This window comes from Crinia signifera, chromosome 1 (assembly GCF_055691185.1).
Source record: "Crinia signifera chromosome 1, ASM5569118v1, whole genome shotgun sequence".
NCBI classification, from domain to species: Eukaryota; Metazoa; Chordata; class Amphibia; order Anura; family Myobatrachidae; genus Crinia; species Crinia signifera.
Window position 1 is genome coordinate 301,052,519 of NC_139217.1, and position 22,816 is coordinate 301,075,334.

At 42.0% G+C, this 22,816-nt stretch overlaps 1 protein-coding gene across 2 annotated transcripts in view; it reads right to left on the reverse strand.

The window, feature by feature from the left end:
• The window catches only part of KANK1 (KN motif and ankyrin repeat domains 1), a 209,405-nt gene that overhangs the window by 24,248 nt on the left and 162,341 nt on the right, over positions 1–22,816 (reverse strand). For both annotated transcript variants that reach the window (XM_083186038.1, XM_083186039.1), the window contains one exon: positions 12,192–14,837. In XM_083186038.1, the coding sequence (XP_083042164.1) occupies positions 12,192–14,837 (2,646 nt within the window). The remainder of the gene's footprint in view (positions 1–12,191; positions 14,838–22,816) is intronic.

A 22,816-nucleotide genomic window follows, 5' to 3' on the forward strand; every position in this document is an offset into this window, starting at 1 on the left:
AAACTATAGGAAGACATTCCTCAGAAGGGAGGACATCCCTGTTCTAAAGTAGATATATTATACCAAGTAGATAGTCTAACAACTTGTCTAATACAGTGTTTTTCAAAGTCTGTCAGTGAAAGAACATTCAGTAACAGACATTAAAACATTTCAATGCCCTTGATTCTATGTCAACTGAACATTGAATCCAGTCCATTTGGAATAGAAATTGCAATCTTGGAAGCATAAGCTGAAAGGTCAATGTATCATTATGAATCCATCTTGAAAGTATGGTTTTCTTGGCCCCCCCTGGCTAGAAGACACTGAGCGGCCTGGGGCGGTGTTGTAGAGTTATTAGGGAGGTGAATGTTCCAAAATGCCCAAGAGGCCACCACACTGAATGGTATTCGTAATGTGTGATTAATATAATGTTGGATTTCCAACCAAAATGATTGTACTATATCACAAGACCATAGACAATGATAAATGTCGGCCTCTGGGGAAGAGCACTTGAAACCATTAGCATTGCCAGAGACACCAATTACATCGGGAAGTTTGGGTGTATAATAAGCACAATGCAATATTTTAAATTGCATTTCCCTAAAGGACACTATTGATGTTCGCATACTGTATTTTTCACAAGACTGAACTACAATTGTGCACAGTTACATCAGCTGATAGGCAGATACAGTAGATATTTATACAGAACATTATTTACACAGTGTACATGTGTGGCTGTCTTGTGTGGCCCAAGGAGCCATGATCTAGGGTTTGGAACCAGTGCCTTCATATAACAATAACAAATCATTGACAAAAGTTATTATAAATATCCAGTTAAAAGTCCATCAACATGATGGACACCAGGGTTGGATTATAGAGGGAGGGAGGGAGGGGGAGGGGCAGTTACTACGGACACAGAAGCCAGGTTCTGGAACTTCTGCTACTGGGAGCTCAGGCTCTATCAGGGTGAGCAGGGGTGTGTGTGTGTGTGTGTGTGTGTGTGTGTGTGTGTCGCCAGCACACCATAATGGTGAAGAGCAGTGTTAGCCATATATTATATGTACATACATACACATATACGGTTCTGGCACAGTAGACACCAGCAGCTGGCTGGTGGTGTCTGGGCATGGCCTATGCATGGTGCTGGAGGGGTGAATACAGGACTCTGCCTCTCCACCAGTGCACAGTATATATATATATATATATATATATATATATATATATATATATATATATATATATATATATATATATATATATATATATATATATATATATATATATATATATATATATATATATATATATATATATATATATATATATAACAGCTGAGCTGGTTATCTGCCTCTTGGCCACCCGCATTATCTGCAGCCCCAGCACTGACCCCTACTCCTCCTGCAATGTTTCATTAATTTTGTTTTATTATATAAAAATGTATTATTTGAGTCTCTGTAGACACATATAGCCTAGATCAGCGGTTCTCAAACTGTTGGTCCTGACCCCAAAGTGGGTCCCGACCTTCTCAGCATGGGGTCGAGACTCCATGTTGCTGACCATCAGGCTGATGACTTTTCTAATCTCAGTCAGTGATACAAGGAGTCTGAACAATCTGTTGAATTGTCTGTTATATTAGACTCCTCCCATCACTCTGTGCCTCCACAATGCTGCCATGTATGTGCTGTCTGCTGACTACACATGTGATATGATGGGTTATGGTATATTAGACTCCTCCTATCACTCTGTGCCTCCACAATGTGCCTCCATGTATGTGCTGTCTGCTGACTACACATGTGATGTGATGACCTTCTGCAGTAACTTCCTGAGGTCCCGTAATTATTTATATTGTCTGATAAGATCCCAGAGAAAAATAGTTTGAGGACCCCTGGCCTAGGTGAATTTAAGGTGCCCAAACACTACTATGATTTGGCCCTTTTTCACATGATTTCGACCCATTGGGCTGATAAATCGTGTGAAAAATGTCATATTGTTGGTTATCGATTCTGATCTAATGCAGGGTCCTATGTACATTGGAGATCCAGAGATCATAATGGCTGCCACAAGGATTTGTCATATTCTGGGGCATTGAATGGCATCCCCTATGATATATCTTGTGCAATCCTAGCTGCCAGGGAACCCGTCAGGTAGTTGCCAGGGTATGACCAGCAAATCTGTATGCCATACTTTGGTTTAGTGTATGGGGGCCTTCAGACACATGGCAGAAAAGCCATTAAACAAGGAAGGAGAAGCTTTTGGATCACACGCTAGCAACGTTTTGTATCTAATTACAAATTTAATGTAATTATATATGAGCACTATCGCCTTTTTTTTTTTGTTTTACATTGTGTACAGACAGGATGCATATCCGGCTAGGAATGTTTGACGAGCTTCAGTACATAATAAGTAGCAGCAAACTTGTGTGTACTGTACATAAAGCAAAACAGCTCATTAAAGCCCCAGCAGCACACACCCTTCATAAAACAGGCCTGTGGTAATTGGATGTTTTAAAACATCAATCAATATAACACAGTCAGATCTACACCTATACATATAATATATTCACAAGCCAAAAAATAATATAGCATATTGACAGTTCCATTAACACTCACCTGCCAGTATGCAGATCACTGATGCACACAGAGTTTTGTGGTTTAAAGAAAACTATAGTAATTTATTTTTTGTCCTTATTGGTATTCTTTCCCACAATAAATATTACCTACATTTTACAGTCCAGATTAACCTCCATGCTAAATGTGTTGTCTATCTTTTATATTTGGTGTGGAGAATGAAGTCACAGACTCAGGTAAATGCTACTTTGCTTGGCAAATACAGGCGGACTACATGGTTAGCAGGGTACAGTAACCATTTCACTGCCACAGTGTAATCTATATATATACAGGACAGGTTTGCCTCTTGTTTTTCACACGTGTGTTTTTGCCCTCATATATTAACCCTTTGAGTGCCAACATCTGTGAGACATGCGCAAAATATTCTCTAAAAATGCCAGTGTCGCACACATTTGTGACAAAGTTAAATAAAAAATATTTAGCCCAAAAAAAAATATATTCCCTTTATCAGGGGTGGCCAACCGGTCAGAGGTAAAGAGCCTGAAAAATATCGGTAGTTAAGCTGAAGAGCCGACATCATGCGCGCGCCGAAGGCGCATGCGCCAAAAAAAGGGGCGTAGTTTATTTTGACCCCTTGGGTGGGTGTGATACAAATATGCCTCCAATAGTGCAGTGCCATATATACATATGCCCCCCACGGTGCCAGGAATGCACCATACGGTGCTGGGTATGCCCCTATGGTGCCAGAAAGCTGGTATGCCCCCACAGTGCAAATTTCCCAGCAGCAGCAACCGTTGTTGCTGCTGCCGGGCGGGGAGAGGACAGTCTGGTGTCCCCCTGCAGTCCTCCTGTCATGTCACTGATGGGAGTAGAGCACAGCACACCGTGTGTCTCCTTCCCCCTCACTTCCCTGTGACTGGGCTGTCCACCAATCAAAGCTCACTGGCCGGCTGCTGGCCCGCGAGCTGATTGGCGGATGGCCCAGTCACAAGGATGCACAGTAAGGGGTAGGAGAGATGCGCAATGCGTGCTCTCCTCCCCTCAGAAGGAGAAGGGATTCAGGGAACTGGCAGCAGGGGGGACTGGGACGGACAGTGGGCGGCGGGCAGCAGTGGGAGCAGGAGCCTCACTTTACAAGGGGGAGAGCCGCATGAGGCTCAAGAGCCACGGGTTGGCCACCACTGCCCTATATCATGTAAGCATTCCAGATCATAATGGTGAATAAGAATGTTTGCTTAGCAATTTTCACACCTATTTTGACAAATGCCCTTGGCACTCAAAAGGGTTAATTTCTTGTTTTAAAATCTAAAACTAAATACACAGGGTGCGATGTATGAAAGATTTTAAAAGTGGAGACGTTACCCATAGATAGGCTTACCATACTATTGAGGGGATAAGTGTGATAAGTAGTGATCAATCTAGCGCCTCGCATCTTTCAAAACCCATGAAGTTCCTCTTCCCTGCCTGATATGTCATTTTTTGATGTGGTTCTTCTAGAACAGTGTGGTCTGTATTTCAGCACTGCTATGCAGACCTGACCTGTTTTAGAAGCACCACAGCAGAGAGTGACAGCTCAGGCAGGGAAGAGGAACTGCACAGGGTTTGAAAGATGCAAGGTGCTAGAATGATCACTACTTATCATACTTATCCCCCAATAGTATGGAACACTACGTAAGTATAACCACAGCAACCAGTCAGCTCCTAACCAGCATTTTATAAAGTGTACTTGACAGATGGCTATCTAGATGTGGATCAGTATTTGCAACTTCTACACTTATCCATGTCTCTACTCTTTAGATAAAATTATGTTTGCAATAAGAAAATATTTCCGAAGGTAAATTCAAGTTGCAACTTAAGGCATGTCAGCCATGTGCATTGCATGCCGAGGCACCATTCGTACTTTCTGTGATCCATTATAGGAATACAGATGTGTGTCCACATATATCTACATATAAATGCACATAGAATTTAATTTGCAGATACAGCGGCGGTCGCATAAAGAATGTAAGCATGCTGCATATCAATGTAATCAGCATGCGCTGCTTATATGTCCTATCCATCTCACTTTGTGAATAATACTCAATTTAAAGTCCCGCCATAGTACGGCATGGCTAGAAGGGCTATTTAACATGCAAGTTAGCTAGATGTATGGGGACCTATCTACACACATTTGTTTTGCTTGTCCTCAAGATGTAAAATATCACTTTAATTGTTTATTTGTTTAAACCACTACCTTAGCTAAAACTCAATTACAATGTTACGTCCTCCCAAAAAACTTCTGAACTTTATTTTCAGAACATTACTAAAGTGGTTATAGGAGTATAAATAAACCTTCCAGTATAACTTGTGCCACGTCAGAGAGAACATGCAGACATCAAAGCGGTCTGGGTACAGTTTCTATATTGGATATGGCTACCTAAACCCACAACAGCAAAACATAGTTTCTGTATTATTGCACATTGTTGTGGCTAGGTCACATTCATCATGGTAGGCCACAATCAGACAGGACAGGCCTTCCACACAGTTCCCACTACCCTGGCATGCTATCCTATGGGTATCCGATTAATCATAGACTGACTCGTGGTAGACAGTCATATGGTCGACCACTAATGGGCGACAGGGTCAAAAGGTCGACATGAAAAAGGCCGACATGGTTTTCACAAAATTTTCAGCCGACATGTGCTGACAGGCGTTATGGTACTCGTTACCTAGAAGGGCGCCCACGATTTTGATCTTGGGCATCGTAAGGTAAAAAAATTGCGTCGGTCGCATCGCATGCGACCAAAAAATCGCATGCGATGCGACCGACGCGATTACCATAGGGAACAATGTTAAATGTCCCAATTGACCCAATTTTCCATAGGGAACAATGTTAAATGGCCCACAGAGGCCAAATAGGCACCCTGAAGTGTGAAATGGCCCCCCCAATTGTTAACGCCACCCCACGATCAACGTCAACCCGAAGCGTGGCGAGCGGCGGCGGTACGCGTCCTACGACCTTTTCATACCCCCATATCCACGTCGGCGTGCAGTTGAGAATAGAAAGTGTGGCGAGCACAGCGAGCCCGAAGCGTGGCGAGCGCAGTGAGCCCCGCGAGGGGACGCGGACACCTTCACAGGTATACGCGTCCCCTCGCGGGCTTCACAGGTGTCCGCGTCCACTCGCCACACTTTCTATTCTCAACTGCACGCCGACGTGGATAGTGGGGGTATGAAAAGGTCATAGGACGCGTACCGCCGCCGCTCGCCACCCTTCGAATTGACGTTGATCGTGGGGTGGCGTTAACAATTGGGGGGGCCATTTCACACTTCAGGGTGCCTATTTAACTTTGTTCCCTATGGAAAATCGGGTCAATTGGGACATTTAACATTGTTCCCTATGGGAAATCGCGGTAATTGCGTCGGTCGCATCGCATGCGATTTTTTGGTACATGCGATGCCCGCCCTTCTAGGTAAAGAGTACCGGCGTTATTTCATGCCCTACCATCCACTAGGGCGTGGAGGGAGAATAAAATAGTGTGCCGAGCGCAGCGAGTACGCGGTACACTTAGTGTCCATGTCAACCTACAGTATGTCGACATAGACACCTTAAAACCATTAAAAAGTCATGTCAACCTTTTTCCATGTCGACATTTTAACTATGTCGACCTTGTACCTGTTGACCTTGTGACCCTGTCGACCATTAGTGGTCGACCATATGACTGTCTATCATGAGTCAGTCTATGTTTTATACCATAAGCATCCTATGTACGCAGAAGCAAAAGCTCAGTATCTCATTAGCAAAAGAATCAGCATCTGTGATCTACCTTCAGAAAGGTTTCCATCATTCTAAACTATCTTTATTGACATTGTAATTATTCTGAATTATTTATCTATGGATTGCAGGGTTCCAAAACTGGGGACATTTTATAATAGTCACTAAATACATATTAGGGCATTCAGCAATAGTTTCTGACCACACAGGTGTGTATGAAGACCAGATTTGTACAACACCAGACAAATGTAAAGAGTGACCTCCGGTAAAAACTTTTACCTTGTTGCAGAATATGTTTATGTAAACATTAATGTCAATATAATAGGCAATATTCATTGTGCCATAATATTTTAGCATACACTCACGTGTGGCTAAGAGATTGAAAGAAAAAGAGGGATCTGCCATTTGTTTAACAGGAACTAACGAACAACAATTAAAACAGAAGTCTTGGGCCTACATGAATGAATATATCAGTAAATAAACTTAACATACCTTATATAACATGGGCCTTTTCAGAACAGGATTCCTTTATGAAGGGAAGCATTGTTTGAGTTTTAGCTCTTTCATCTAAAAGGAGACTTTTGGCTTCTGGACAGAGTGGCTAACGTTCAAGTTTATACAAGAGAACATTATCAACTAAAACTGCAGACAACCTTACAGGGCTCTGTATACCAGGATCTTCCCCTGGTGCCAGTGTTAGTTAAAGCAAGTAAAACAGCTCTTTCATATTAACATATAATACAGTCTGTGCAGCACTAAGCTAACTTATTTCAGGGTTGCCTACCCTCCCGGAATGGCCAGGAGAGTCCCGAAAATCGGGTCACCCTCCAGGCCACCCGGAAAGGTGGGCAACCCTCCCGGTTTCTGGGGGACCCCCTCACCCCCCCCCCCCCCTGATCGCGGCTTCCTCCCCTTACCTCGCTGTTTAAATAACCAGACCTGCGGTTCTCCACGGAGGGGGTGGGACTAAAGTGACATAATCGCATCATTTTAGCCCCGCCCCCTCCGAGGAAATTGGCAAATCGGGTCAGTTTCCATCATGGGGGTGGGGCTTTATGACGGCACGATTAAGCCACGCCCAAACTCCTGCTGAGAGTCTACTCTCCGGGCTTCTCCAAGAGAGGAGATTACAAAAGTAGGCAAACCTGATTTATATGCCTGAAAAGAAATGAATGTTTTCTTTAAAATGTTCTAGTTTTTTGCTACGGATCACCTCCTTGCTACAGTATCTGGTGATCTCTTAAAAAAAAAAAAAGTCGGTCTCTCAAAGACAGCACATAGGGGGTTATTCTGATTCACTCGGATAGGCACAATCACTCTCTAAAGGACAAAACCATATGCACTGCAGGTGGGGCTAATGTAAGAGAGGATAATATGTTGGTGGGGTTTTACTTCAAACTGATATCTACATTGCAGTGTAAAAACAATGAGTGATTGTGCCTTTCCGAGTGAATCAGAATAACCCCCTTAATCCAGAGTCTAAATCCCCATACACACTATGCGATAAAAGCAGACTATATGCACAATACGTTAATATTATTGTGCATATCTTTTAGTGTGCGGGAATAATAAGAAAAAGTGCTCCCATTGGATCCTTCTCTCAGTGTGGAAGTGCATTTAGAAGCCCATAGCCTTCTCATAGTGCAATGCAATCTGAACATGATGCTGCCCACAGCATCCCCGATCTATCATATAGCATAACAAAATGTATAAAGTGACAAAGATAAATACCACAATACAAATACTCTCCTGTGGATCCGCCAACATTTGATGGAATTCCGATCTACAGAACAATATGCTTGCATATTAAGGGGTACAAAAGATCACAGCAGCCTATGGGCTGAATCAGAGGCGGTCCATGTTTAGTACAGAAAAGACTGATGTTAAACCATTGGACTACCAACATCTCTGTGAGAGATACACAAAATATCCACTGCAAATGCCAACATCTCTGTAAGAGATATGCAAAATCCTGGCTGAAAAAGCCAGCATCGCTCACATTTGTTATATCAATTCAAAGAAAATACTGTTGTGTAATAAGAATTATATTTCCTATATAAGGTAAACATTACAGGTCATTATCATGAATAAAAAGGTTGGCTTGGCAATTTTCACACTTATTTAAACAAATTCACTTGGCACTCAAATGGTTAAGGACTGATGTTCTTTGTACAGTGCTGTGTACAATGGTGGCAATGTACAAGACCATAACAGTTCGATGCATGAAATCACCTAAACTTTGCACCAATATAGAGCAGTTTCAAGTAGATGCATGGTCTGACTGTTCTCCTGAATAAACTGCCCACAGCTTTGTACATAGAGACCGATAAGCAACCAACAAGCAGTCCAAAGGCAAGAGTTAATGAATATAAATGAATACACATTAACTGATGCCTCGTGGCTGCCAATGGGCCTGTAATTAAGTGGTTTTGGTCATGGAGACTAGACCACTGCGGCTAATTGTAATATATTTTATGGGATGACTTATGTAAAATCATAATAATAACAACAAATAAATAAATAAATAAAAGGCTGGTGAGGGGGATACGACTGCAGATTATGTACAATTTTCCATGGGCGGTTCCAATGATCATATATAAGTATATTTGCCACATAAGGAAACACAGCATGTACACATTTTTTTGATATGACACAGAAATGAAGAAATACCGCATTACATCTGCATTTGTTAACAAAATGTAAGATGAAATTTAAAGTGCACTTTACCATATTGCTTTAAATGACTGCACATATTTGAAGATAAAGGGCATGTAGTGAGGCCTAAGATTTATGTAGGACTGTACTTAACACACTTCTTATCCTTGCTTCAGCCCTATATTTCACTATGTATCCCGTCACCGCATCATACTATTTATGTGTTCTCATAAGAATACATTGATAATTGGACCATCTCTCTCTCTAATCTCCCCTTTGTGCTAACAAAATGACTGTGACTGGCTTACATCTGCCTAAATCTCTAGCTTTTGAATAACATTTTGTTGGACTCCGTCCATAAACCTTTGTTTGACCATCTCGATCCTGAACTTTACACACTCTGCTCCACAGAAATGTGTGTAATGGTCTCAGTGGCCCTTATTCTGGTTGGTGCGGTAATATCCGCGTGCGTTCGTGCCGCCGATGTTTTGTGTCTGCGCATGTGCAGAGGCGTCTCTACGCATGTGCGAGCGGGGCGTACGGCCAAATCCCGCATGAAATGTGAACACTCCGAACAGGCGGTGGAGAGGGGCGTGAAGGGCTATTTGGGCTCATTACCATATGCATACGCCCCGCGTTTCATGGGCGTTCCCATGCAAACGCTGGGCGTACGTATGGTAATGCGGTCGTGACGTACGTGTAGGGGGCGGACATAGGACATCGCCGGATGTCAGCTGCCCGCCCAGATCCCTGCTTTTGCACGAAAAATGTCCGTGTGGTCTGAGGTTGCGGGAGCTGGTGGACCATCGAATGATGGGGGAGGTTCCCTGAGATGGAGGAGGCGTATTCCATGAAAAATACACGTGCGGTCCGTTCGGCCAGCTTCTTACCGCGTACGGACGGAGATGCCGATCCGTATGGAAGGCGGGGTTTCGCACGCACGGTCCTGGCCGCATATTCAGATCCGGCCGCACCGACCAGAATAAGGGCCAGTGTGAGGTCATGTCAGCCTCTGATACACATAAAGGAGACAATATATTCTAAGCCCATGGAGGTGAGAATTATAGTAGTATAAATATGTATCGTATTTAAGAATAAGCTCCAATTATACAAAACAACACATAGAAATACTAACACGTATTGTAGTACAGCAGGGCTAGCCAACTCCAGTCCTCGAGAGCTACCAGCAGTTCACATTTTCCAGCTCACCTTGCAAGTACACAGGTGCACTGATTAAGGACTAACACATTTTAAAAGATCCACAGGTGGAGCCAAATACCTTACTTGTGATTCTGTGAGGAGACATGGACAATGTTAACTGTTGATATAGCTCTCGAGAACTGGAGTTGGCTAACCCTGTAGTACAGTATATCAATATTTGAATACATTGTCAACTAAATGGGGAGAGAGTGGAGCTTCACAAAAAAAACATAAGTAATGGTGGAGACAGGTGGTAAATATACACATTGTGTCTATCTTAAAGGTTAGAAGAACAATTCTTGATTAGAAAAATACTTTGCAAGCATATCCCCTTTCTTGAGAACATACCTTGGAAGTGGAACTTCTAGAATTAGGCTAAAAATATACAGTGTCAAGAACCTTAATATAGATGAACAAATGTCTGTATGTCCTAATACCCCTCTCATACCCTTCACAAGCTCAAGACTGGGTATGAAGAAAAAAAGTCTGGTCAGAGATATCTCAGATGGTTGTTATGGCTAACAGTAGGCCTCCACACAAGCAGAGATGTGTGGGCCAACTGAGCAAAAATAACAAGCAGGGCTGGTATACATCACGGCCCCACATAACTGCGCATTCTTATCGCTGTGTGGGCAACACACAACGATAGTCAGCCACTTTCTGAGCGATTTAGTAAAATTATGTAAAATCATTCAGAAAGTGGCTGAATATCGCTCTGTGTGTAGGGCCTTAAAGCCCCATATAAACTCCCATATAAACTATGCAATATGGTTAACAATATCGCTCAGAAATGGTCTTCTGAGCTATACTCGTTATCGTTAACGATGCGAGCTCCGGCACTTTGTTACCAATGAGTGATGTCTACTGAATATGCACATCGATTTGGCAATATAGCCAAATGACCTCCATGTCCAGTGGGTCCTGGTGACGTTCAGTGCGTAGGGGCAATATCAGCCGGCCTCAACCGATATGGTTAACTATATTGGCTGTGGTTGTATAGGTGTGTGGGGCTTTAGGTTATGGTTTTTCAACATGAAAAGAAAAAGAAGTGTTCAAGTTAAGAAGATAACAAGTATTTAAAGCAAAGCTAGGGATATCAGTGCACCCATGACAAAATAGACAGAATAGGGACTACATTCAAGGACAACTAGTACATTGGGCTATACTCAGAAACATTTATGTGATGCTACACATACATGATTTAAAAAAAAAAAAAACTTTCTCTTGTCAAAAAGCCAGTGATGTGATTGCAAGGCACTGAAATCAGTGGTTAGAAAGCACACGTCTGTTTGTTCTTATTAATGCTACATTAACCCTCACTTCCCACATGCATTGTGCCCTAATCTGGGACACTGACTCACCTAGTATTAGAAGGAAATCAGATTTAATCCAGTTTGGCTTTGTTGTTCCCAATTTTGATGCAATGATCAAAAATAGTTAAAATACTGGATCACTTCCCAGCACAAGCCACTGGCAAGCAGAATGTCCACTGAAACGTGCATACAGCAAATAGCACAAAACACTGCACTGTTAGGAAATCGGGCTGTACTATATACATGTTGGTGAAACGGATGCTGGACATTTCATGGCTCAATTCTGATCCTAGAACCCTACATAATTGTATCTCAGGTTTTAGGATCTCTTTCCCTGGGTAAAGTCAATTTATTTTTGCAGAACATATATTAGATTATATAACACACAAACCACTCTAGGTGTGCATTGTTAATTTGAATGGTGCAAAAGTATTTGATTCATTTTCTAAAATAAACCTTTAGGTGAAATACAATAAATGGCATTCCCAGCTTATAGACCAAAAACTACTTTACTAGCAGTTGTAGTTGCAATAATCATAAATCGTGCCAGATTTTTAACAATCAAAACTTTTCATGGGGGAGGAGGGGGACAAAACAAAAATGCGGAAGAAAAAAAACTATCAATTTTCCATTTTTTTTTTTTTTACCACCATCTTTATAGAACTTTCCCATAGTGCCAGTGTTCTATGGTCTCAATGTAACATAGGTTAGTGTAGATCTCACCTGTAAAGGAATCCAGATCCACTGACTGTTTCTGCTTTCCGGAGCTTCGCAGTTCTTCATTGCTGCCGTACTTCATTACAGAATTAATTGAGGAGATGGTGTTGATGAGCTGGGAGTTGAGGGAGCCAATCTGTGAATAAGGTTCTCCAAACGTTTCAGCCAGCTCAGTGTAATTCTCAGCAAGGAGCATCTGCTGCTCCTGAAGCAAGTTCTGAACGCGCTCAATGTAATGGTCTATAGCAGGAGATTCTACATTTGATACATCTTCCTTTATTGTAGTTGCTTCATGCTGCTGAGGAGGCTCATCTCCAACTGCTATAGTTCTTGTGCTGACAGAAAAGGGAACTGGCTCACTAGGGCCACAGGCAATACTACGTAACTTAACACCAACCAAGAAATTGTCGGATATATTTATCTGCCCAACTCCAAAATCTTTGGTCTTGTGGACTGATGCAAGATTTTCAAAATCAGAGTCAGAAGTACATAATCCAATAGTACGTGTTTTTGGTGTGGCATTGATTTCTTTGACTTTACCATCTCCTATCGCAACTGATCGCATTTCCACTATTTCTGTGTTTGTGTGTTTGCTGTGCATGCTGTATGTGGTATTTGTGCTTGTATCGACAAGCCTTGGCACTTCTGTGTTGGTGAATTGGCTTGAAAGCTCCACTTCTGTGTTAGTTTGCTGGTCAGCAGTACAGGGAAAAACGGTTATGGCAGAGTCCACTTTGGTTACAAGTTCTGTATTGACGCCACATGACATATAATGCAATAATGGTTTAACTATTACATCCACTGAACAGTCTCCACAGCCAACAGATTTCACATCCTTGACTATTGTCTTGTTTAGATTCAAATGGTCTAAGGCCTCCTCTCTAATCAATTCAGATTCACAAGTTGCCTGGTCCACCCCAACACTTTTGTTGCACATCACAATCTCACACCCCACACCCATGTCACAAGTCTCTACTGTTGGTTTTACAATCCAGTGATTCATTGGGGAATCAGGGCCCACAGATGCATTTTGAAGGACAGTCGTACATGAAACACCAATGCTGTTTGTTTCTAAGTAGTTACCAACACAAGAGTCTACTAGATGTAAATTATCTCCATTGCTTTGATCTCTCATTTCTACAATTGCTTCAACCATCCTACTGCAAGTTATGGGTTGAGCCATTACTGCTTTGTCTATTTTTTTCCGTGACCCCGCTTCTCTGATCTCTAACTTTAATTTTGTCATTTCCATCTCATAGGTAGTTTCTCTCAAGTCTGTTTCAAGTCTGTAGATTTTATCTTTAAGTGCTTCAATTGTTTGTTGCTGAAGTTCAACTTCTCTTTCAGCATCAGTAGTAACCCCAAGCATTTCCTCAGTAACCCCAACCCCAAGGCTTCTCACAAACATTTCAGTACTCACGGAAACATCTCTGCAAGGTTTCTCAGATCTATAGTACATTACTACGTCATTCATGTTTTCATCAGCACCAACAGCAATAGAACGGTTACACTTTTCTTTAGACCTGCTCTGCTGTGCGGAACAGTAAGCCTCAAAACTGCTGTCCTGTATTTTGTTTTGCAGAGACTGCATTTCAGCTGTTAGCTGTCTAAACTCTTTAAGTGTCTGTGTATTCTGTTCTGGACTTTCCATTTCATCATCAGAATCTATATGTAACTCCCCACTAGATTTAACGCGAGTATGTGATTTTTCAAAGCCAGCAGCATTACCTGCACTGTAGGATCTCTTTCGAAAACCTGTAGCATCACTTTGGGTACTAACTTTTTGGCTTTTTATTTCGGACATGAGCTGTCTCTTCTCCTCTTGTAATACTGAAATTTTTACCTGAAGTATTGGGATGGTTTTTACCTGTTCCTCAAGTTCTTTTAGGCGTTTAAGTGCAACAGCCATCTGCTCCCTGATGTGTTGGAGATGCATAGGACTCACATTGGTCACTGGTGTTGTTACCCCGGAACTAAGTGGGCTGTGACGTATGGAGCTCCCTAAGGATGAAGCGAAGAAGGCAGTGTAATCACCATTGGATTGGTGTCCATTTTGAAGCTGCTGCGCAGTTGTTTGCCCTGCTGATCCAGTGTAGGATGAAAGTGACCCAGTTGAGCCCATTCCCCCAAAACTCGCCAGCCTTGGCCTACGTACATCGATGAAGGATGAGGCGACCTGCATGATGACTTTCTCCTGTTCTAGCCTTCTCCGAGTTTCCATTAACGTTTTTGTAACATGAAAATTGTGTTTAGGGACCTGTGGGGAAGGTGGTGGCAACGGTTTGTTTTCAGGGATGGTTAGAAAGTTGGAAGTTGCTTCTTGAGAAGAGGACGATCTTGCAGAGCTAGAAACCGTATGCCGTCTGGCAATTAGGCAAGGGGACTGCTTATGCTCATCACTGTTGGAGGATGAAAGGGAATCATTAGATGGCCACCCTGTCCCCTGGCAGGACTCGTTCTTGCCTTCAGGAAAGTGTGTCGCCAACTTGCGCTTCTTTAGTATGTTCACTTTCTTTATGGTGTTCCCCTTTTGTATATCCTCCACATATTTCAGAAAGTCCAAATCTATCTGGTATCCATATGGTGTTTCAACAAAATATGCCGCTTTGGGGTCTTTCTCGTCTTCACCATTTGAAGCACTTTCCTCTTTTTCTACAAAGATAAAGAACAAACATTTGTATTTAATCTGTCAATTGGAACCAACAAATATAGAGTAACATTTGAAAATAACTTTATATATAAATTAAGGTTTTATAAATCAGAAGACAAACATGTATGTCAGGCTGCTTATTTGTGTTACCAGAACTATTATATGGGTTCACCTGACATATCTAGAAAAGACTGTTGGATATTTTCCTATAGAAAGTATTTGCCTAAAGGTGTGAAGCTAAACATACAGGTCCTAAACAAGAATAGGTATTATAAAGTAGCAGATATATTATTATTAAGCACTACTCATGTTTGTCACGTTTATACTTAACATGTCATTTCCTACTCTATACAAATTGGATCATAAAATAAAATATTTCACAAATCTATGAATATATAACAAAAAAGTTAAAAAACAACATTATTTTACCATCAATACACATACAGTATACACACGCACTCAGATCGATGGACAAAACCTGGTGGTATAATCCTGGAATTAGATTTTAAAGATACTTTTTAACCCTTTGAGCACAAAGTGAATTTGTCAATAATAAGTGTGAAAATGTGTTGGGCAAACATTTTTATTCATCATAATGACCTGTAATGTTTACCTTCTTTAGGAAATCAACACTGTTGTGTAAAAAATCTTATATTTGAATCTATATAAAAAAATGTAAAGGACGCTGGCATTTATAGTGGATTTTTTTGAACGTCTCTCACAGAGATGCTGGCCCTCAAGGGGTTAAACAAAGGTGTTTCAACTCTCAACACGATTCAATGACACATAACAGCTCACACAACACTATGGTTCTAAGACCACTCCCCTTCCATTCTCCACACTACATGTAAATAACAGTCAAATGATTCTCGGTAAACCAAATCCCCCTCCCACCTCCCTTTATTTGTTTATCAGAGAATTCCTGCAGGGATTACAATTATAGCCATCAACTAGTTTGAAAACCAATTTAACAACCTGTCTGCAACTTCGGTATTCTCTCCTTCCAGTTACAATATTCTGAGACCACCATGACACAAACACAAACTAAAATTATGTAGACAGACCTGTTCCAAGCTCTGCCTGAAATTCCACAGCTAAAAGAGAAACTGCTTGAGATCATATAACACATAAAATCTGAGTCCCACAACCTGATGCCGAGCTGGGAGCCCCATTACACAACATACACTGGTAGAGACATGGCTGTACTCTCCTTGGGCAGCACCGTGATCTACTTAAAATAAATAAAGTACCAAGTAACAAAACTTGTGTCACTGCAGAGTCACCAGTGCTCGTAATAAATGCAAATAGAAGTGGTTGTGAAATAAACACTTACTTGTCAGCACAAGCTGTGCTGTCTGCAGCAGTCAAATGCAATCCCTGCGTGCTAATGCTGCCAGTCTCTGTCATGCTGTAGCTCAGTCTCCCTCTCTACACCAGCCTAGTACCTCCAAAGCTGGTTTCAAACTTTTTTTTCCCGTTTTCTTTGCCGCATAAGGAAAAATGCCACATTAGTATAAACTTAGCTGAACAGGGCTGACATTTTCATAGGTCAGCTTTTCACCAATGACTTCTGCTGGACAGCTTCCTTCCACCACCCTCCTCTGAAAGCCTCAGCTGTTCACTTCACTGCAGAGTCACACTTCAAACACAGCAAAGCCACATCCTGGCTCTTAAAGGTGCAGTCACTTGTGAAACTCTGATGAACTTTGACAGCAGCATGCTTGTTAAAGATGAAGAGGGAGTTACACGGCTTAAAGAGAAACACACAAACACACACACACACAGACAGTCAACACTTGTGAGGGACAACAGCTTACCAAGCTAATTATCATATGTTCACCTCATTCAATACTCTTATTAGACAGATCGTCACCTACTATAAAAAGCATCCCATAAAATACTGTATATGCAAGATAAATAAGCTGCCCCAGGCAGCATGGGGTCTAGAACCTATTCAACGCTCCCACTTTCACATTCCTACCATATATACAAAGTAGCTTAATCTTCCTTTAATATTGTACATTTACAAAATGCGACAAGATAACTTGCACAATAATAGACACCTCAAAAAGCCAGATTTGCACATATTACAAATAACACAGATAGTTCCAGGCAATATTTTACATTTTTATGTCAATTTCCATGATCATAAATCACAATTTGTTTGCATCTTTTAAAAATAATAAAAATTCAAATAGAAAAATGGTGCTTGAGTAATTATTCCACCTCTGTGCTGTAGAAGCTCCAAGTTTACATTGATGAAAGATAATATATTAGTAATTGTCTCTCACATATCTAAACAACATGTGGTCCCTATTTCCCATCTTCGTGTGGACAAGGAAGGTGATTTACTGTAGGTCACAAGAGTGATGAGGAATGGCACTTGGGAAATTTCATGTACCTCTCCTAAAGCTCCCACTAAAGCCACCTGCCGCTCAACTGCTGGTATTACCAGCAGATGAGTGACAGAGTGGATGGCTTTCCATTGCCTCCTGCTATGGAAAGCCGTCCACCCCCAGGGAAAATGGCTGGGCAGGGGGAAAAATGTTTTTCAGCCCAGCTATTTTCCCCACCATCATGCACCAAACACACTGGGTAAAACGAAGAAAATTGAAAAATACAATTTAAGATATGCACAAGAAAGTAAAAGACTACCAAACAACATCCAAGTGCTTGGATATCCCAGTGTGTACTGCTGGATTGATTGTGGTGAAATGGAAGCAGCATCATAGCAAACGGGCACTGGCTGGACAGGGATAACCCGAAAACATCAGAGCAAGAAGACAACCTGGGAGGGAATCCAAGGAGAGGCCATATACAGCATCAATTTGAATAGGATACAGAGTTCACCATCTATAAGATGGTATATGTTGCACCTAGTAAAGGGCAGGTTCAAGTACACACTAATGGGGATCAAAATGATGATAGTTTTAGTAGACCAGGATACATGCTACCTAGGTGTACAGTGTTGTATATGGGTGAAAATGCTATTTTTGAATGCACATTACTGTGAGCCCATTATACATCTCACCTACTCTCCTGAAAATCCAGGAGACTCACGATTCTCGGGTGCACCTCCTGCATACCTAGCAAGTCTCCATACATTTAAGTGAAGTGGGCTGTCCGGATGGCTTAAGGACATAAATTTGGACGATTTGCATCACAGTGGCCTAGCCATAAACTATGTGGGATTAAAAACCACTTCTAAAATTGACACTTTCCAAAACCTCAAACATTTTGCACATAATATATGTACACATCTAAATAGCACTACTTAAACACAATTTCTAAACCCTTTTTCTATGTGTGTACAACTCTTTGTGTGTCTGTTGTTTTTACTGAGAAAGGCCCTTGGTATCCACACAGCAGCAACACTGAGAGCTCTGTGCAGCCAAACACTGCCCTATTCATGTAGGGAAGCAATGGCGGTACCTCGCACTGCACTTAAACAAACTACAATTCACAGAGAGACAAGTCTCCTTCTGTGTTAACAACCCATTCTATAGGATGTTCTGGAAAATATTTTCCTTGCTCTCTTATTTTTCTGAGATTTTTACAGCATTATACAGAAAAAGCAATGTAAAGTATATGGCCACAGTGCTTTGAATTAGGTGGGATATGATTCATTTATTCATTCTATCAAGAACAAACTCTTCACGTTTGTTAATGTTAGTATAGCTTTGACTCATGTCACTTGTTTTTAAGATTACATAATACTGCATTTAAACTACTTTATCATAGTAAATGGTTTACAATTCCAAGTACCAATATGTTACAATAATCCCTTGGGTCACGCTTAAGCTGGCCATACACGACTGCGATGTATTGCAGCAGTGTATGGCCATCCAATCCCCACAAAAACCACCCAGGACCTTCCGGAATGGCAGGATCGCATGTGATAGATTGCATGCAGTCCTTGTTCCCCAGCGCCGGGAGGTGGGTCCGAGTCGGAGGTTGGCATGCCAGTCCGACCTCTGACTCAGGTCACATATGCACAGGACCACACATTGGACCCAATATCTATCAGAAATGGGTGCAATCGCCCAAATTGCTGTAGTGTATGGGACAGGGTTGCCTACCCTCCCGGAATGGCCGGGAGGGTCCCAGAAGTCGGGCCACCTCCCGGCCCACAGCAGGGGGTGTGGCCATGAGGATGCAATCGTGATGACCACGCCCCCACACCTAATCATCCACCAGCCCATGCCTTAACCACCCCATCAGCGGCCCCGTTCCCCCCTGCAACAGTGAACTGGCTGCCCTCTCCCGGAGAAGGCAGCCAGAAAGAAGGCAACTATGGTAAGGGTGGATTTAGACGCTAAACAAAAGCAGCTAAGCATGACGACACACACAAGAGATGGACCGCTGATAAACACGTTCTCATGTTATATGTTATTTGTTAGCATCTATTAATTGTAAAATAACGAGATCAGTAACCGATATTGTTTATTATGTACACATCTAGTTTATATAGTGATCTAGTGTGTATGGGGCTATGCAATATACAGTAGACCACGGATGTAAACCAGGAACATCCTTTCAGACTGCAGTGTATCTGGCTCGCCTCATACACAACATTGCAGAACCAGGTCTCATAACAGAGATCAAGCCATTCACACCGACACACAACATGACATTTTCCCAGGTCTTTGCCTCAGTGTAAAAGTGGTATAAATTATATATTATTATTAATATTATCATCATTATCATCATCAACAGTTATATATGTTTCTGTAATGGTAATTAATGTAGAACTGGATGATAGAATTAATGGTGACTTCCATAATATGTGTGTGGTATGCAAATTTTATATTCTAAATCCATAAAATGATAGCCTGGATAAAAACATAAAAAAATAAAATTATCTTGTATAATTATTATTATTATTATTATGTGGGAATACAAGTGTGCCCACAACAGCAGCGACTGGCTAACTAATGGGTGCCTCACCAGAAAGTGGTCGGTGGGAAGGAAAATGGTGTACTCTTGGATTGTTACAACACTCAAATGCAGTTGGTTGGAGGAGAGTAGCTGCAGGGAAAGGACCAGCCACGTCATTTCTCCAGGGCTGATGGACGTAGGATGACATAATTGGTGCAGGGCAGGAGGCTGTGATGACATATATAGTTATATATGATTAAATGCCATTTGCATGGATGTTCCTATTGTATTACTCATATGAATGTCATGTGTTATACACAGGGCTATTTTTTCAGCAGGAACTCAGTTCCTGAACCTCTAATTAAATATGACATCATCAGGAACTAAAAATGTACTTTCCATAAGATAAGTTTTATTTTAAAGTCACCTGTGAGTGCTTTTGTTTCTAAATACAATAAATACATCTATCTCTCCCTCCCTCTCTCTATTATATATATATATATATATATACATACATATATATATATATATATATATATATATATATATATATATATATATATTTATTTATTTGATCCACCCCCAGAACTGGAGTTCCTGGACCTATATTTCCAGAAAAATAGTACTGGTTATACATGAACTAAGTAGCCACCAGGATTGTTTTAGCAATTCTGCATAATAAAAGTTGTATATAAGAACATAAAAAGAAAGACAATTATTGAACAAATGCAAGTAGAATTGTGAACAAGTAGTTGCTCAGTACTGAGAAACAGGACATTGCAGACAATAACCTACAAATAGCACTGGTTCCGTAAGTTTATACAGTTAACTGCTTAGCAAACTACAGTACTGAATCATCTATAAAACTACTGGCATTTTTCTGATCGCCCAGTCTAGCCAGCAAGAGCTTGGCAGGGTCCATGTACCATAAACAAACCCCTGCAGACCATGTTATTTTGGATGCAACAGTATTGATGCCAGTTTCCATGAACGTATATCCTGTGCAAGCCAATGAGTCAGACTTTCAGCATTCAAAATATTGCTACTTGGACAGAGCTGCAAGTCACATATAGCAGAATCTGGGCACAGCCATACACTGTAAGTGACACGTTGGCATTGGTACCGTGTGTACGGAAAATTCCCTCGCTCATCTAGCAAAATCTAAATGACTTGAGTCTGCGTGTGCTCAGGAGGTTCCAGTAGCAGGACAGCACTCTATACTTTATTTAGAATTATTGCTACTGCTGAACACAGTCTTCAGTGTTTCTATGTAACATTTCAATACAATTTATTTTAAAATCAGGGCCCATTTTTTTATTTTTTTGCCTTAATGATAATTGTACCTTGAACATGTTCATGACTATGGGCCTTATTCACAAACACAAAAGCACCTTTTTTCCTCAAATGGACAAAACCATGCTGCACTGCAGGCGAGGCAGATATAACATGTGCAGAGAGATTTAGATTTAGGTGAGGTGTGTTCAAACTGAAATCTAAATTACAGTGTAAATATAAAACAGACAATATTTACCCTGCACAGAAACAAAATAACACCCAAATGTAACTATCTCTGCACATGTTATATCTGCCCCACCTGCAGTGCAGCATGGTCCGGTGGGTGCCGGGGATGGCCGAATGCACGTGAGCTCCCATCCATCGGAGCTTCCACCCCCGGCCCCCAGAGTAGGGGAGCATCGCGGTCGGGAGGACTCGAGGAAGAGGGGGGGGGAGACTGAGAGCACAAGAGCAGTGACGGAGATTGCAGGAGCGGTAACAGAAGGTGCAGGAGCGCCGGAGAGCTGAGTGCCTCAGGTGGTGCCACAGCTGTGGCCTCAGGCGTGGCAATGGAGAGTTGCAGAGGGTGCAGGAGAACAAAGGGAGCGCCAAGTGTCTCAGACACCGCATCAGCCGCGCCCCCCGACATGGCCTCCAGGCACAACAACACTATCCCGGCCAGCAGGACCCCCACTGATGGGAGGCTGCGGCTGGTACACCCGGACCCCAGATGCTTGGCCCGCACAGCAGAAGGAATCCTGGCCTGTGTGCCACAGCTGGAATGATGGAGGTAGAGGAGCACGTCTGCCCCCAGCTACAGGGTGAACGCCCCCAGAAGCCCAGTGAGGGCCCAACTCTGGCCCTAGGCCTCACTGACTCTCCGACTGTTGCCGCGACCAGTGGCACTGCTGATGGCTGCCTAGGCGCTGTGCAGCTCAGTGGGTATGTTTTCCCTGTGTGATAACTGTACGGTCTCTGCTTATATTGTTACCTACCTGACTACTGCGGCGACCAGTGGAGCCGCTGATGGCTGCCTAGATGCTGTGCAGCTCAGTGGGTATGTGTTCCCTGAATCTTTAATCCCCAGGGTACATGTAGCCTATACCTGTATACCATTAACTGTTACCCAACTGGCTGTTGCACAGCAATCCAAATCAAATTCCTATTATACGGAAGTATACCTGGCCAATAAACCTGATTCTCATTCTGAAAAAAAAAGTGAAGTTAGATCAAGTTTGGAAGCAGCTTTTATGATGTCTTTTGTACCACTAAGGCACATTTGATTTAGGTAAGTACTGTACCTTCAAATATTCACATATATGTGAAATGAAGTCACCTAAATTGGAAATATCCTATATACGCATACAAACAGAAACATTTGTAAAAAAAAAACTGAACCTACAGTTCCCCTCAATACACAGTGCTCTCAATACACCATGCAGTGCGAGATGTTTGGCGTGGGTGAGCCGCCATGTCCTGTGCAATGCTACTTACATCGCGTGCCTTTTTTTTTTTAAAGAAAATTACATCTGTGGCAACTTAATTAGAACACTCCAGGAGACTATGCTGATCAAATGTATATGAGACACTTGGATATAGTGTGTGATGGAGTCTGTATATGGAGCAAAACATAAATTATGCTGAAATAAAGCCTCAGTGTCCTAGCCACATACAGTAGTATTGTAACTAAGGCCCCATACTCAAGGGATACGATCGTATGGTCGAAAGCACTTAGGTAGACAGTCATTAGGTCGACAGGTGTCTAGGTCGACATGGGTGAAGGTCGACAGGTGTCAAGGGACAATGTCGACATGGGTTTAGGTCGACA